This window comes from Gymnoscopelus microlampas (genome assembly GCF_963454915.1).
Source record: "Gymnoscopelus microlampas genome assembly, chromosome: 4".
Classification (NCBI taxonomy): domain Eukaryota; kingdom Metazoa; phylum Chordata; class Actinopteri; order Myctophiformes; family Myctophidae; genus Gymnoscopelus; species Gymnoscopelus microlampas.
In genome coordinates this window covers 20,531,739-20,545,754 of record NC_139941.1, presented here as the reverse complement: position 1 = coordinate 20,545,754, position 14,016 = coordinate 20,531,739, and the positions used below count along the sequence as shown (strand labels likewise).

General features: G+C 39.3%; 1 protein-coding gene across 1 annotated transcript in view; it reads right to left on the bottom strand.

The window, feature by feature from the left end:
- The window catches only part of LOC311044619 (ADP-ribosylation factor-like protein 15), a 165,338-nt gene extending 157,047 nt beyond the window's left edge, over nucleotides 1-8,291 (bottom strand). The window contains exon 1 of the mRNA XM_084056329.1: nucleotides 8,112-8,291. Coding sequence (XP_083912455.1) covers nucleotides 8,112-8,123 — 12 coding nt within the window. The 5' untranslated portion in view covers nucleotides 8,124-8,291. The remainder of the gene's footprint in view (nucleotides 1-8,111) is intronic.
- Between the last annotated feature and the right edge of the window lie 5,725 nt (nucleotides 8,292-14,016).

Below are 14,016 nucleotides of genomic sequence, written 5' to 3'. Positions count from 1 at the left end.
TTTTATAGTAAAAACCATAACGTGAAGCCTCACCATCTCCTTGCTCAAATCCCAAATGCTCATGTGTGCAACAGATAAATAAAAGGCTAAAACGGAACCATCAGTTGTCATATATTCTTACAGATGTACCATGGTGATGTTCAAATATCCTTAGTTAACTCATTGCCTGCCATGGACGAGTTAACTCGTCGAATTCTGCTATGGCTCAGCCTGCCAACGACGAGTTTGGACGAGTTTTGAAAAAGAAAATATATATATACATTTTCTTTTTATTATATATTTTTATATATATACATTTTTTCACACAGAACCAGGAGATAACGTGATCCGAAGATTTACTGCTCCATTCACTTCCTGGTTAACTTATTACTTAAAAAGGCTGTATCTCGGCTCCTGTGTACTTTTTTTTGGACAAATAACAGACATACTTAATTACTTTATACTTTAAAAAAAAAAAAGATTAATAGTGGAAATAGGCGATCTTGAGCTTGTAGATCTGCAATTTCCACTATTTTTGTAAAATATATGAACATTTTTAACATGAAAATGATTATGACGATTATGCAAAACATAATTGGGACTATCTCAAATAATTGCGATTATGTAATAATTGTGACAGGCCTAACACCCATAAGGATAACTATCAATCGTTTAGCTGGGGACCCCCTGGAACGCCTTCAAGGAACCCAGACCCCACATTGAGAAACAGTGGCCTAGGTCCATTGTACGTGCTGTGCAATTACAAACTGTACTAAATGTGAGGTCTTGTTAGATACAATTTAATTGTTTATTCATGCAGTATGCCCCTTTCTTTACATGCTAAATATACTAGGATAATGCACCAGGTGGTCAGTGTGCAGAGGCATACCTTCAAACAGAATTATGTCTTGTTACATAGCAATGCATCAGCCTCAGTAGCCAACCTCAGGCAACGACGAGGCAAGTGGCTACTGAGGTTGGTAACTCCGGTTGTTATGAATGTCACGAAGGGTGTTACTGTATGTGAATGTGTTCATCACATACGCATGCTCTAGCCTTATTTAGTCACAAAGATAAAGACAAAATATCATCTATCTATAAATGCACAAATCTCTCAAAACTGATCAACTTCAAGTCTTCAACCTTGGCGTGTGTATCTCTGAGGATGTGGGAAGTCGGTCGGATCGGTCCCTAAAATCTACATATCTCTGTCTGTCTGTTTTACGCCCATATATGGAGATCCCTGATGTCCTCAATATGACATCACATCATAGTCCTGACATCATGAACTGACCTCCAAGTACTATGATAATGGGTGCTGCACTAAGTACTCTGACCACGGCACAACAGGTATTGCATAACTGAAGGGGCATGTGTTCCGAATGCATGATGTCATAGACTGGCCTCCAAGTTCTATGATAATGGGTACTGCACTAAGTACTCTGACAATGGGTACAACGGGTATTGCATAACCGAGGGACATGCGTTCCCAACAGGAATCGTCCTGCAGCAACCATGGCCGCCATGTTTGACATACTGAGCTCCTTCAAAGAGTATGGAAACCCAAGAAACAGCACTCTTTACTTTTTTTACATCACCGCTGATTGATAGCGCTGCAGTGAAAATCGGAACAGAACAGCACAGAACCTGAAGTGAATCTACAAAGACATGACAGAGAAAGAGAATTCTACGTGGAAAAGCAGAATGCAATGTTCTGAAATCCACTGTCAGTGTGACAGTCCAAATCTTGCTTTTGCTCGTTTTTTTCAACCGACTGTCCATTCTGACGCTTTCCAGTGGATTTTGCAGCAATGTATTCATCATTTAAACTCAGAGAAGTTTTAACAGCTGATTTAGACCTCTAGTCTTCCTGTCAATTAGCAGACAGCATATTACTGCATTGGCTTTCATGCATAGTCTCAAAAGTCCATTTCTGTTGATGCAGTCATTTAGTCCTTTAGTTTTGTTATGCAATGTATGCTTTATGTTATACAGTTTTGTTTTGTCATGACTTTCCATTCTGAACAGCATTCATATATATGAACCTGAATACAATTCTGAATGAATGTTACTGTAACACACACACACACACACACACACACACACACACACACACACACACACACACACACACACACACACACACACACACACACACACACACACACACACACACACACACACACACACACACACACATCAGATAATGCCAAGGATTTAAGCAACTGTGTACCATTCATTCAAATGCCATTCACTCAAATGCCAGTTTACACAAGTGTAAAAATATTTAGGTTAGATTTAGGTAAATAATTAGGTTAGAGTTTGCAGAAGTATTTTTAAGCGGTGTATGACAGTAACTGAATCTTTACATAACATTGGAAAGACCAGGCTGACATGAAAATAGCAATACACAAAACAAGTACTTAGTTTAGTTATATTGTGGTCTCTAAATCATCAACCACAATTCAATATCTTGTGCTTAATTGTGTGTCACAATACAAAAGGTGGCGTATCAAATGTGTCATATTTCTGATAGGGCTGAACAATATATTGATATTATACCAAGAGCGTGATATGAGCCCACACGTAGACATCATCCAGAATTTGGGATATCGTACTATAGCATAAATGTTGTCCTTTCCTGGTTTTAAAGGCTTACCTGACTGTTCTAGCTGTGTGTGCTACTATTTGCTTTTACCCACTTAGGCCTAGTTATTATATAGGCAGCCGCATTACTGATGATTATTTATCAAGTCTGACTGATGAATTGTTGAGTTTTTACAAAGAATGTTTTAGACAAATGTATCATGGTTAAATGGGTTTATATAGGAAGGGGGCGTATCTGATAAAATGAAAATCAAATATCTAAATACTGAATCAAGAAAATTAAAAACTGTCCGGGGTGCTCACAAAAGCCTGAGTAGACGTTAAAATAACCCCAAACATGTTTGAAAGGGAAATATATCCCTTTAATATTTTGAGGCCAAAAATAAGAATTAATTTATTTATCAATACAAAAATTCCACTGTACACAATGTCTCTTTTTGTGCTCCCCCACCCAACAACTAAATCAGGCGCCCGTGTATGAGGGTTCCTTTGAGCCGGTGCTAACATTGACCTGAATCGCATTATACCTAAAGGGTCATTATTCCTATGTAACAGAATATCTCCAATGAGTTCTTCATGCACAAAGGAAAACGTTGCGTAAGACTATAGAAAAGGCCTACAGCGAGTGTGAAATTGCCTCCTCCACAACAGAGCACTTAATGCAGATGGAAGAGGTCTAGTTCACATGAATAGGACGAGTGAGACTTTAAGTGTCTGTACAGGACATCAACAATGCCTACAAAGGTGGCCTACAGCGCTACACTTTGACACGTATACTGGGCGGCCATAGCTGAGTGGGTAATGTGTGGTACAAAGGTCACCGGTTCGCTCCCCCCGCCTGTCCAGTAAAGTGTCCCTGAGCAAGACACTTACAGCTCCTGCCCCCTGTGCACTCTCATTATGACCATCTGAGCAGCCCTCAGCTGGGTGAAGCAGAAACAAAATTTCCCAGCGGGATTAATAAACATCTGCCTCTCTCTTTCCTCTACTAAAAAACACACACACACAAGAATATCGCCTGCACAGTAAAATGCTAATTCAACGTGTTAATTCAACTCCAAAGAGAGTACAAATGGAACCAAATGGGTCCTGTACTCTCTTCTGAGTCATGGGTTCCTTTGGTTCCATTTGTACTCTCTTCACAGTCACAGGTCCATTTGGTTCCATTTGTACTGTCTTTGGAGTTAGATTAACTCCAAGGATTTTACTGTGTGGCCTTGTCATGCTTGATTGTAAATACAGTCACAGTCTCACAAACATCTTGAAAGTACGGTAGCTGACGATACACATTTTGTCACATCTGTTGACGTCTGCAACAGATTAGGGTCCAGGAGTCCTCCACATGGCGCACTTGTAATTTGGTAAGGCTGTATCATGGCAACAGCAAGCACAGAATTCCTCCCCGGGGCAGCCGTTTTGTGAGTTATTTTTTAACACTACACAGTCGCTGACCATGCAGCAGTGTGCATCTGCAAGGTGATCCTGTTCCCAACTTGAACCAAAGCCACTGCATGCTCAATGTCATGCTGACGACATACGCCGCCGAACAGGCATTATCACTTTATAAATATGAATACACTCTATTGCTGTTGCCATCACTTATGTATCACTTGCTTATTTGATATCTGCTGCTAAATGATGTCTCTTACTTCCACAAGAGACTGTGATCTTCTGTCTCTCTTTCTTTCTTTTTTTAGCTCACTATGTATTTGATATTGTTGTCTCGTTATCTGACTTTTTCTTTAGCTTCCTTCTCCATTCTTATGAGTATATTTTGTAACTTAAAATTGTTGGGAGTTTGCATGGAAAATATTTTCACCCATTCTCTTACACCGGTAAACTTATCTATAACATGCCACTTATTTATATGGTAAATCTACAGTACCATCATGTCAAGTCAACATGCAATACTGACAAAGCAATATAGAAATGCAAATAAGCATTAAAACCTTCAATCCTGGCCTGTGGGAAGAACACAGCAGCAGGAACCAATTGGTCAAACTTGGGTTTTGTGATGTGACAATAAACTTGAAGTTGAAGTTGATCTAATAGTGGTACATCTGCAGTACCATCATGTCAAGTTAACATGCAATACTGACAAGGAAAAGCAATATAGAACAGCAAATAAGCAATAAAACCTTCAATCTTTGCCTGTGGGAAGAACACAGCAGCAGGAACCTTGGTCAAACTTGAGTTTTCAAATTGCAGCCATAGTTAGAGCCTGTGCTTTGTGCCAGGTCTCCAGTGCTGCACAGCAGGAGAGGAGGCCCAGCACCTATTGAGAGCCTGACCTTTGAGGACAGCCGAGCACTCGGCTCCGACAGGCCACAGTTACAGCTGTGCTTTTTTTCCCCACCTCGGACTGGACCCATAGAAATGTGTCTCAGAAAATAGCTTAAATCCCTCAAGCTTGAAATCCTTTGTAAATGCACCCCACCACCAAACCTGCCCTCATCCTTGGTGTATGGTAAATTTAGTGTACTTACAAATCTAATCTCAGATATTACAAAATAATAAAAAATAATAAAAAAAAAGCTTTAGGTGGAGTGGTCAATGTTAGACTAGCCTCGATCTCCAGGCTTTTATTTTCCTTTGCATTTTGCTAATGTTAGACCAGTTCAGGGTTTCACTGGTAGCCAACAGGACAATATGAAATGAAAAGCAGCCATATATCTCCTCTTATCACAAGAAGTCAAGGAGAGAGATAAGAGGGAGAGATTTCGTTTAGAACTTATGAGAGTGCTCATTTTGACGATACTGATGAATATTTTCAGTTCCAACATCTTTGCGTAAACATCTAACTGAAGCAAAGTAACTCTCAAACTAGGAAGACATTTTCCACATGGGAGTGGGACCCCTTTTCATGCAATCTGTGTGTAAACCTAAGAATTTCACAACACAAACATAACCCTGATTATTGAGAATAAATTGAGCAATATACAGTCTCAGACATTATTTAATCTGTTCAACTGCGACAAAACTAGCCTATGTGTTTTGCAAATAACTAAAAAGCGTATTGCTCTATCATGTGAACACAGCCAAAGCCCTAATTATGGAAAAGTTCAAAGTTCCATGTGTTGTGAGGCTCATTATAAACAAGCTGATAACACTGGGTGGGCGAACTCCTTAACATTTCACAGTGTATTACCGTCCCCTTGTAATATGACACCTAAAATACATAATTATAGTACTTACTGACCACAGGAAAAACGTGCCTAATGTACATAATTGTACGTAGCAATTGCACTAATGCAAGTTGGAAGTAGATTATTACTTTTTAACACCCTATCGGTATGCAAGTTGCACAGTGCTGAATGGATATCGCACTACTTGCGTGCGGGCACTCCACACCACTTCTATTGGCACACCTGCCTTGTTACTTATATAATAATCATCACTTTTAGCTGCTACTGTACATTATGTAGGCCTACATTACGCATCTTAATACGTACAAAACATATGGTATGGCTACAGAAATATGCCAGTAAGTACTGGACGTTATCTGAAATTGTCTTTAAGAATCCATTGTATGTTTTCTGATAAGACTGTGTTGAATATGACAACATAGCGCCTATCTAACCTTTTTTCCTCCAGCTTCATAAATTCCCTTCAGGAAAGCCTGGAGACCTTGTCAGTGGAATTGCATTGCAAGGGAACAACTAGGGTCACTAGGGGCACACTGGCAGCTACGAAGATACAGTCTACCATTCATTTTCAGTGGAAGCTAGCGACATGAAGATACAAAGATACATCCGACATTTGTAGGTGCTCCAAAAGCTACAACAGCTACAAAGCTACAATTAAGTTGAGCTGGCTTCAACTTCAGATACAAAGCTACAAAGCGACAGATATGCTGTGTAGCTTCGTATCTTTTGTATCTGCCAGTGTGAACGCAATGTAGCAAACTCAGTATACCTAAAAGCATCTGATTCCATTGTCTGCACATGTGCCTTTCATTCTAGACAGGCATGTTCCTCCTTTATTCTATTCTTACATTGCAAGCACTTTAGTTACATTTAAAAAATATATATTACTGCAGCTACACAGGATAATTGATAAAACATATTCTTTCAAAAGATATGCATAAATATGAATTATCCATTTTGAAACAAACAAGAATTGGTACAAAATATGGTACAACATGCCCGCTATATCAGTCAATCAATATCTCTACCAAGTTTATTTATGGTCAGCTACCGATATTCACAAATACAGCAACAGGAAATAGACTTAGAATGTTTATGTTGTCAAGTGTGAAATGGTCTATAGCTGCCACTTCCTCTCTATTGTTTCACTGTTCAAGCAGCGCCATTCCCATCCCTAGAATGTGGGCAAAGGCCCAAGGCTATACTCTCCCAGGCCCAGGTTGGTATTATCAACTGCAATGTAACACATCTGCTACACAGTAAAATCCCCACAGTTAATTTTACACTGATAGTGTACAAGTGGATATATGAACACTGAGGATTTAACTGTGAGTAGCTAGAACTGGGGGGAAAAAACATGAGATTTTGGAAATATGAGCCAAGCCTGTTGAAGCACTGATAACAAGTTTAGTGGCCAAGCCAACTCCATTAGCTACTGTACTGTATAACATCATGTCAAATCAAAGTTGTCTGTCCTTTTTTGAGAAACTAATAATAATAATAATATTAATAATAATAACAATATGATTATACAACGCTGCAACCTTTCAGGGCACATACTATTTCAAAAATGTGTGGTTAAATGTCATGTTTCAGAAGCAAACACACAAGGGATGAAATTCAGCCATGCATTAAACCTAATTCTAAGTCTTTACTTCCACACTAAAATGTGGGAGCTACCACAGTTCACCCACAGGTCAGTGCGTGAACTGTGGTATCACAGGAGTCAACTTCAGTGTGTGTCAGTGTTGAAAATGTATGTCATGTTGACTATAGAACAACAACCTGGTTTATTGCTGACTTTGCAAGATGGTGAAAATGTCCTAAACAATGAGGCTTGTTCTCTGCCATGATTATTACAAGTTATTAACCAGCAAAATCACGTTTATTAGGCCTATGATGTATTACTTTAACAAATTGCTATTGCACCTCAAATGTGTCAACGGCTGGAGCCCATCTAATTTGGTTAAATTCATTAAGCAATGATTTAGCCTCCAATCTCTCATGCACTCCAGTCACATTAATTGTATTATGCAGATTAGTCATATAGTCATATATTATGCACTTTATGCCTCTCCTCTCTCTTTTTTATGAGATAACTCTCTATCTATCTTTTAACTGCAATGATGAGCCTGCACAACTAAGAATTTCACCCACCTTACTTGTAATGTGATGTGACAATAAAGACAATTAGGCTATTCATTTGGTGAATCTAGGAGTTTGTTCAATACAGACAATTGATGCCACCTTTAGGAATAGCTCTTTTTAATGTATGGGTGCTTTGCTTCATACCAGACCAGAGAGACAGCATTCTACCTGGATGAGGGGGAGTGGGACTCTGTGAAATCAAAACAATAAAGAAACATGTCAAATACTCACCAGATAATCCATGTACTACCGTTACTTCCCAGTCACGCTGCACGAATTGGGTGTTACAGTAAATCCTAGATGTTTCTTTCTTCTGCGGCAGCAAAATGCAATGGATCTGATATGGAAACCATACACTTTGCTTTGTATTCCCCGCCTTATGACACAGCCAAGAAGAGAATAGAACCAGTGGATTATTATTATCCGCAGAAAAAGACTTGGTTAAAAAAAAGAAACCTTTTCATTTGGACAGATCGGCTTCGTGGCAACATCGAGTGTTTACTTATATGGATGAAGAATTAAGTCCCATTCGTGCGTGTGTTTCATGGAGAAAGATCCCGGGCTGTACGATCCTGTCGTCGCCCACCGGCTGTTCACTTGATTTGATGATCACAATCACACAAGAAGCGCTCGGTTGAGAGGAAACTAGTGAAGCTGACGTCACTCGTATGTGGTGGTCGTACCACGGTGTCGCGCGGCGCCGAAAATGGCCGATCTACAAGCTCACCGCGCGTCCCTGGCACGACGCGCGGTGAGCTTGTAGATTGGCCATTTTCGGGGGCGCCGGGCGCGCGACACCGTGGTACGACCGACCATGGCCGTGGTCTTTTAAAAACGTAAGGAGTCACGTGACATAACACATGGTCCCCTATTTTCATTCTGTAAAGGAAACGCAGCCGCTTTAAGTTGGGGCTGGCTGGCTGGCTGAGAGGGGAGCCACTGTGACAGTGAGGCCGTTCCTGTTTTTGTTGTTTGTTGGTGGTGTAAACTAAAGCATGCCACATGGCAGAAAATCAATCCAAAGCAAAAGCCATCTTTTTATAATTTCTTTCCTCGAGGGTGAGAATTGCATTTTCTGTATGTTTTTGTCTATAGATTATTATTCAATACACTACAATTATGACAGATTGCAGTTGGCAAATTTTCAGCAAATCCCATTTCCATATCCAGACCACAGAGAAAGGAGGACGATCCATCATTCATCAATAACTTCCCAATCTTTTTTTCTTTTCTTTTTTAATTTTGCTTTTCTACAGGCATTGAGGCTGACACCCATGGAGTTCGGAGTCAGCTTTGGAGAGGGTCTCACACACGGGTGCTACTGACTCCACATTTTGCACACATATTGCTCAGTGCTCTGCCTATAGTTAGAGCTGCTTCCTGCACTGTTAATGTACTTATACACAATGTACAGTTGTATGAAACTCCATTATTGCGCAATAATTTTGCGCCCCAGCCAGCCGCGTAGGGTGGAATACATTTTTGACTGGGCCAATATTAAGTCAGGTGTAGTGTCTGTAACTGCCCCTCGGCCTTGTAAGTATGGGTAATGATGAGACAGTAGAGTTTCATAGTGATGCTCTTTTATTCTCTCCGTAGCACCGTGAAAACTAGAAAAAATATGACACAAAAATATACATGAATGTCAAGTCTAAAATATCACAAAATACAATAGTCAATACACAAACAGTTGACCAAAATAACACAAAAGTTATCCAAATAAGCATGAAATTGACAATAAACAAATAATATACATATTAAATGGGGCAAAAGGCAGTCTTAGGACAATAACACATCAGTAGGCATGGAAATAACCTTTGTATACAAATCCTATGCCTTAGGTAGACTTAAGACTTAAGACATCAGACTGTTGCATTCAAGGCATCAAATGTGGTTGCATTAAAGCAACAAAAAACGATCTTTTTAACTGGAAATAAACGTGCACACTATGAAATGCTCATCTCACAAACCTCAATCCGCCTTCCAAGGGGTGTTAAACATGAAATAGAACTTATTATTTATTTATTTATCTCTGACAAGAGTTCGTTTTGCACTGGTTGCCGCCATCTTGGTTTTATAGAAACTCCCGCGAGATTTCCACAACGTGACTATATAGTGACTGAAAGCACAGAAAAAGTGGGGAAACTCTACCACCTAGTGGACCTTTTTGTAAACCACACATACACAAAACAGTGAAAATGTAGCAAATACAACACAACCCATGGCATCACAAAGGTGGATAAACAATCACCATCAATAAAGATGAACACTATAACTGTATAGTAAGTATCAAAACCCTTCGGTTGGTGGTCATTTACAGTGTCTTTGAGATTGGCGTGTCGGGTTGTCATTCACGGTGAAACAGCTCTATTCACTCTTTTAGCACATAACGAACGCAAATAGACAGGTTTCCTGTCTGTTAATCTCTCAAGAACAGATTCTGCCCTGCGGTGGAATCTGTCGGAGAGGTTCGTCATAACGTGTGCACATTGGCTACAAGTGGGCGTGCCTTCAGATCAGGAAGTAGGCCGCGCTTTACCCAATCAAATGTAGTGGGCGGGATTCACGTGTCCATCCACCCTTCCCCCCTCGAAACTAGCCGAAACTAATTTAACAATAGCGTCCTCGGAGCGGACAAAACCACGGAAAGATATTCTTATTTTAAATTACTCTTTCATCATAGAAACAAGTGGGCTTATAACCAAAACCATCCATGTTCTCTGGGAGAAGTGGTGTTAGTGTTCCGTGTAGAAATATTGTTAGTGGGAATGAAAACGTAGTCGCACCAACCGGAAGTGATGCGCTGAAGGCAGACATGAAACCGGGGTTTCCCTGCGCACTGGCTTCCCATTTTCCTCCCTCCAGACCCCACAGATTAAATCACAAACATCAGAGGTCGCTGTTTTTCATTTTCTGTGGGGTCTGGCTACGCGAGACTACCTGTTTGTAAACATGAGAGGATGCTGCGCGCAAGAGAGGGATTTGCATGCAATTTCTAAAGTGAGCCTATAGAGGGCGCTATTACCCGCATCAGCTCTGGTCAAATGTCCATTCATAAAAGAAATGGTCTTCACCGGCTTTAATGAAAGTAGATTAAATTATGCAGTTTGTAATATCTTGTTTACTCAATAAAAATGATTTGTCGGAAGTTGGATCTGTTTGTCCTTTATTTGTATATAATAGCAGCATTATGCCTATTATGCCTATAATAGCAGCATTATGCCTATCTAACTCCCGAACACAACATCAGAGTGAACGGCGCTTCCGGGTTCGTTCTACCCCAAGCATGCGCAGATTGCGCATTCTGCTCTGTGATCGACGTCGCGCGGAAACCCGTCTATAGAGAACATCACCAAACCCAGTACTGTTATTTTTTTAAATAAAAATGTCAACTTCCTGTTGATTTTACTATTTGAAGATCCGGATACAGATCTGCGGATCCAGTCTGAGTTTTCTTCCTAAAAAATGCCTAAATCAACAGGAAGTTGACATTTTTATTAAAGAAATAAACAATACTGGGTTTGATGATGTTCTATAGGCCTATTGTCTGAATCAGCTTTGTTTGCGTTCGTTTATGTGCTCAAAGAGTGATTTTGAGAGCCGTTTCAGCGCCCCAGCGCCGGAAGTGCTATTATGCGATATACGTCACATTTTTGCAGTTAACACAGCACATGCGTGGAGACCCAGTAAAAACAAACCTCTGTTGATTTTTTTTTTAAATGAGTTAAAGCCAAGGTAGCAATCCGGTAATATCAGCCTACATTTCACTTAAATGTCAGAGCTTAAATCGACATGTAAATATGAGATAAATGCATTAATGTGTATAACTGAAATCAATCCGAGAGATCGCCGACAGTTAGCCAAAATGGGTAATAGTAAGCTAATAATATGTTTGCAGTCAATCACGGAAATGTCAGTGCTCCATGATTTAGCGACGAGTCACGCTAATATTTCCGTAATTTTCATGTCATGTAGGCTACATCCCAAAGAAAAACATATTAACCACATTAACGTGTTATAATGACTTGATTTATAAACAACATAAGACAGTGTCTTCTTCTTGGATTTTGGAAAGGGGATCAGTTCCTGAAGTTCCGGTAAATTTCTTCTTCGTCGTTGTAAAAAGTTGAAGGAGTTTCATACAAACTGTACATTGGGCAAGTACATTAACGGTGCGGAAAGCAGCTCTGGCTATAGCACTGACCAAAATTTGTGCAAAGGGTGGGGTACAATCTACGACAGCGGTGTTAAACCACATTTGGTTACCTATCGAATTCAGTTTACGTCCCGGTGTGTTCTGCCATCACTGCAATGAAGACAGGTCATAGAATCGGACGACTTAATACATGTGGTGTAACACCATTCCATTGAGTGTGAAATGCCTCAAAATGGACTTTAAATACTGTGATGCGTTTGTATGTCAAATACAACCGTTGAAAATTAGGCGTTCATCAGTCTGCTCAAAATAGTTGATCAGCAGTAGTCCTAAAGTTACAATAGCCTACTTACTCGCAAATATTTTTCCAACAAGGCTATCCACAGCAGCCTATACTGAATGTCACATGATAGAACAGCAGCATAAAAACAAATAGATTATCTATCCATCTATCTATCTGTCTGTACATATATAATCTTATAATAATATTAATTATCATATACATATAATGAATCATCATATATTTTATTAATAATCATAATAAAATAATAATAATCCTAAAAACCAACATGAAAAATAAATTGTGATAAGATCGTGGATCGTGATTCTGCCTGAAAAAAATCATATGATATGATATTTTTGCCATGTCATCAGCATGCCCATATGGGAAATTCGGCATATACTGTTGACATCAGGGATCTCCATATATGGGAATAAAAGGGACAAGGACTGACAAATACAGATATCTCCATGTATGGGCATAAAAGGGACAAGGACTGACGAACACAGAGATCTCCGTATATGAGCATATCAGTCAGACCTGCGGTGCAACGTAGGTGTGAGGGCCGCGTAGCGGCCCAAACTTCTAGTTACAAGAATCAGGCACATCCACATATACCAATTATTACACAGACATTACCATGCCAAGCTCTTCTGCATTCCGTCCAGCTGCTTAAGGGGGCAACTTGATTTAAACCTGTACATTTTTATTTCATAATTATAATAATGAACATTCATGTCACCTAAGTATGATTAGTCTATGGGCCCTAGACTGCAGGCAGCACGAGGAATTCTTAAATTGATTATTATTTCCATTCATCTGGCAAATAGGCAATGTTCTAACATGCTGTATGCAAAAGACACTTTATACTATCCTCGTAATAAGTGTCAATTAGCAGTTAATAAGACACGTATTGCTTATTAAACGTATTATTTGTTAATAAGGCTAAGGGTTAATAATAACATTGTATACACATTTATTGTTATGAGACTTTAATAAGCATTAATTAATAGTTATAAGAAGGCCTTAATAATGACTTTTGTCCTTAAAAGATGTGTATTAACCTTATTATGGGTTAATAGGCTATATAGCTTAAGTCTTAATAATAAGCTAGCAATGGAAACATGTTTATTGCTAGATTATAAGACATTTACAGGCGCTTATAAGAAACTTGTCAACAGTTTATAGACTGCTTAAGAACATTAATAAAAGCCTTATGGGTTTATTTTTGAGTAGTTCATTCCAGATCGGTAGCCATAAGAAAAGCATATAGTTACCTGTTAATAAGTGCATAATAAAGGATGTATTAACCTTAATAAAGCATTGTTCTCACTTTAGACCAAGTAGATGCATAAGGTGTAGTTAACTTTAATAAGTGCATAAAGGGATTTATTAACCGCACCGTTCTCACTTTAGACCAGGTAGATGCAAAAAAAAAACATAGTTAACTGTCAATACATGAGAAAATAGGCTCTGCAGGTTTCCAGAAGATGGCATACATTTCCTGTTCCATATCATTTTTCCATAGCTTCACATGATTGCCTCGGCTGCAATCAGCCAGTCAAATGAAGCTATAGGAAATTGAACCAGAAGAGGAAACAGGTATGCCACTTTCCAGAAAACCGGGACTAAAGCTATGCTCTGTGCATATACTATATATAGTAGGCTACTATATATAGTACTATTCTGCCACTAGGTGG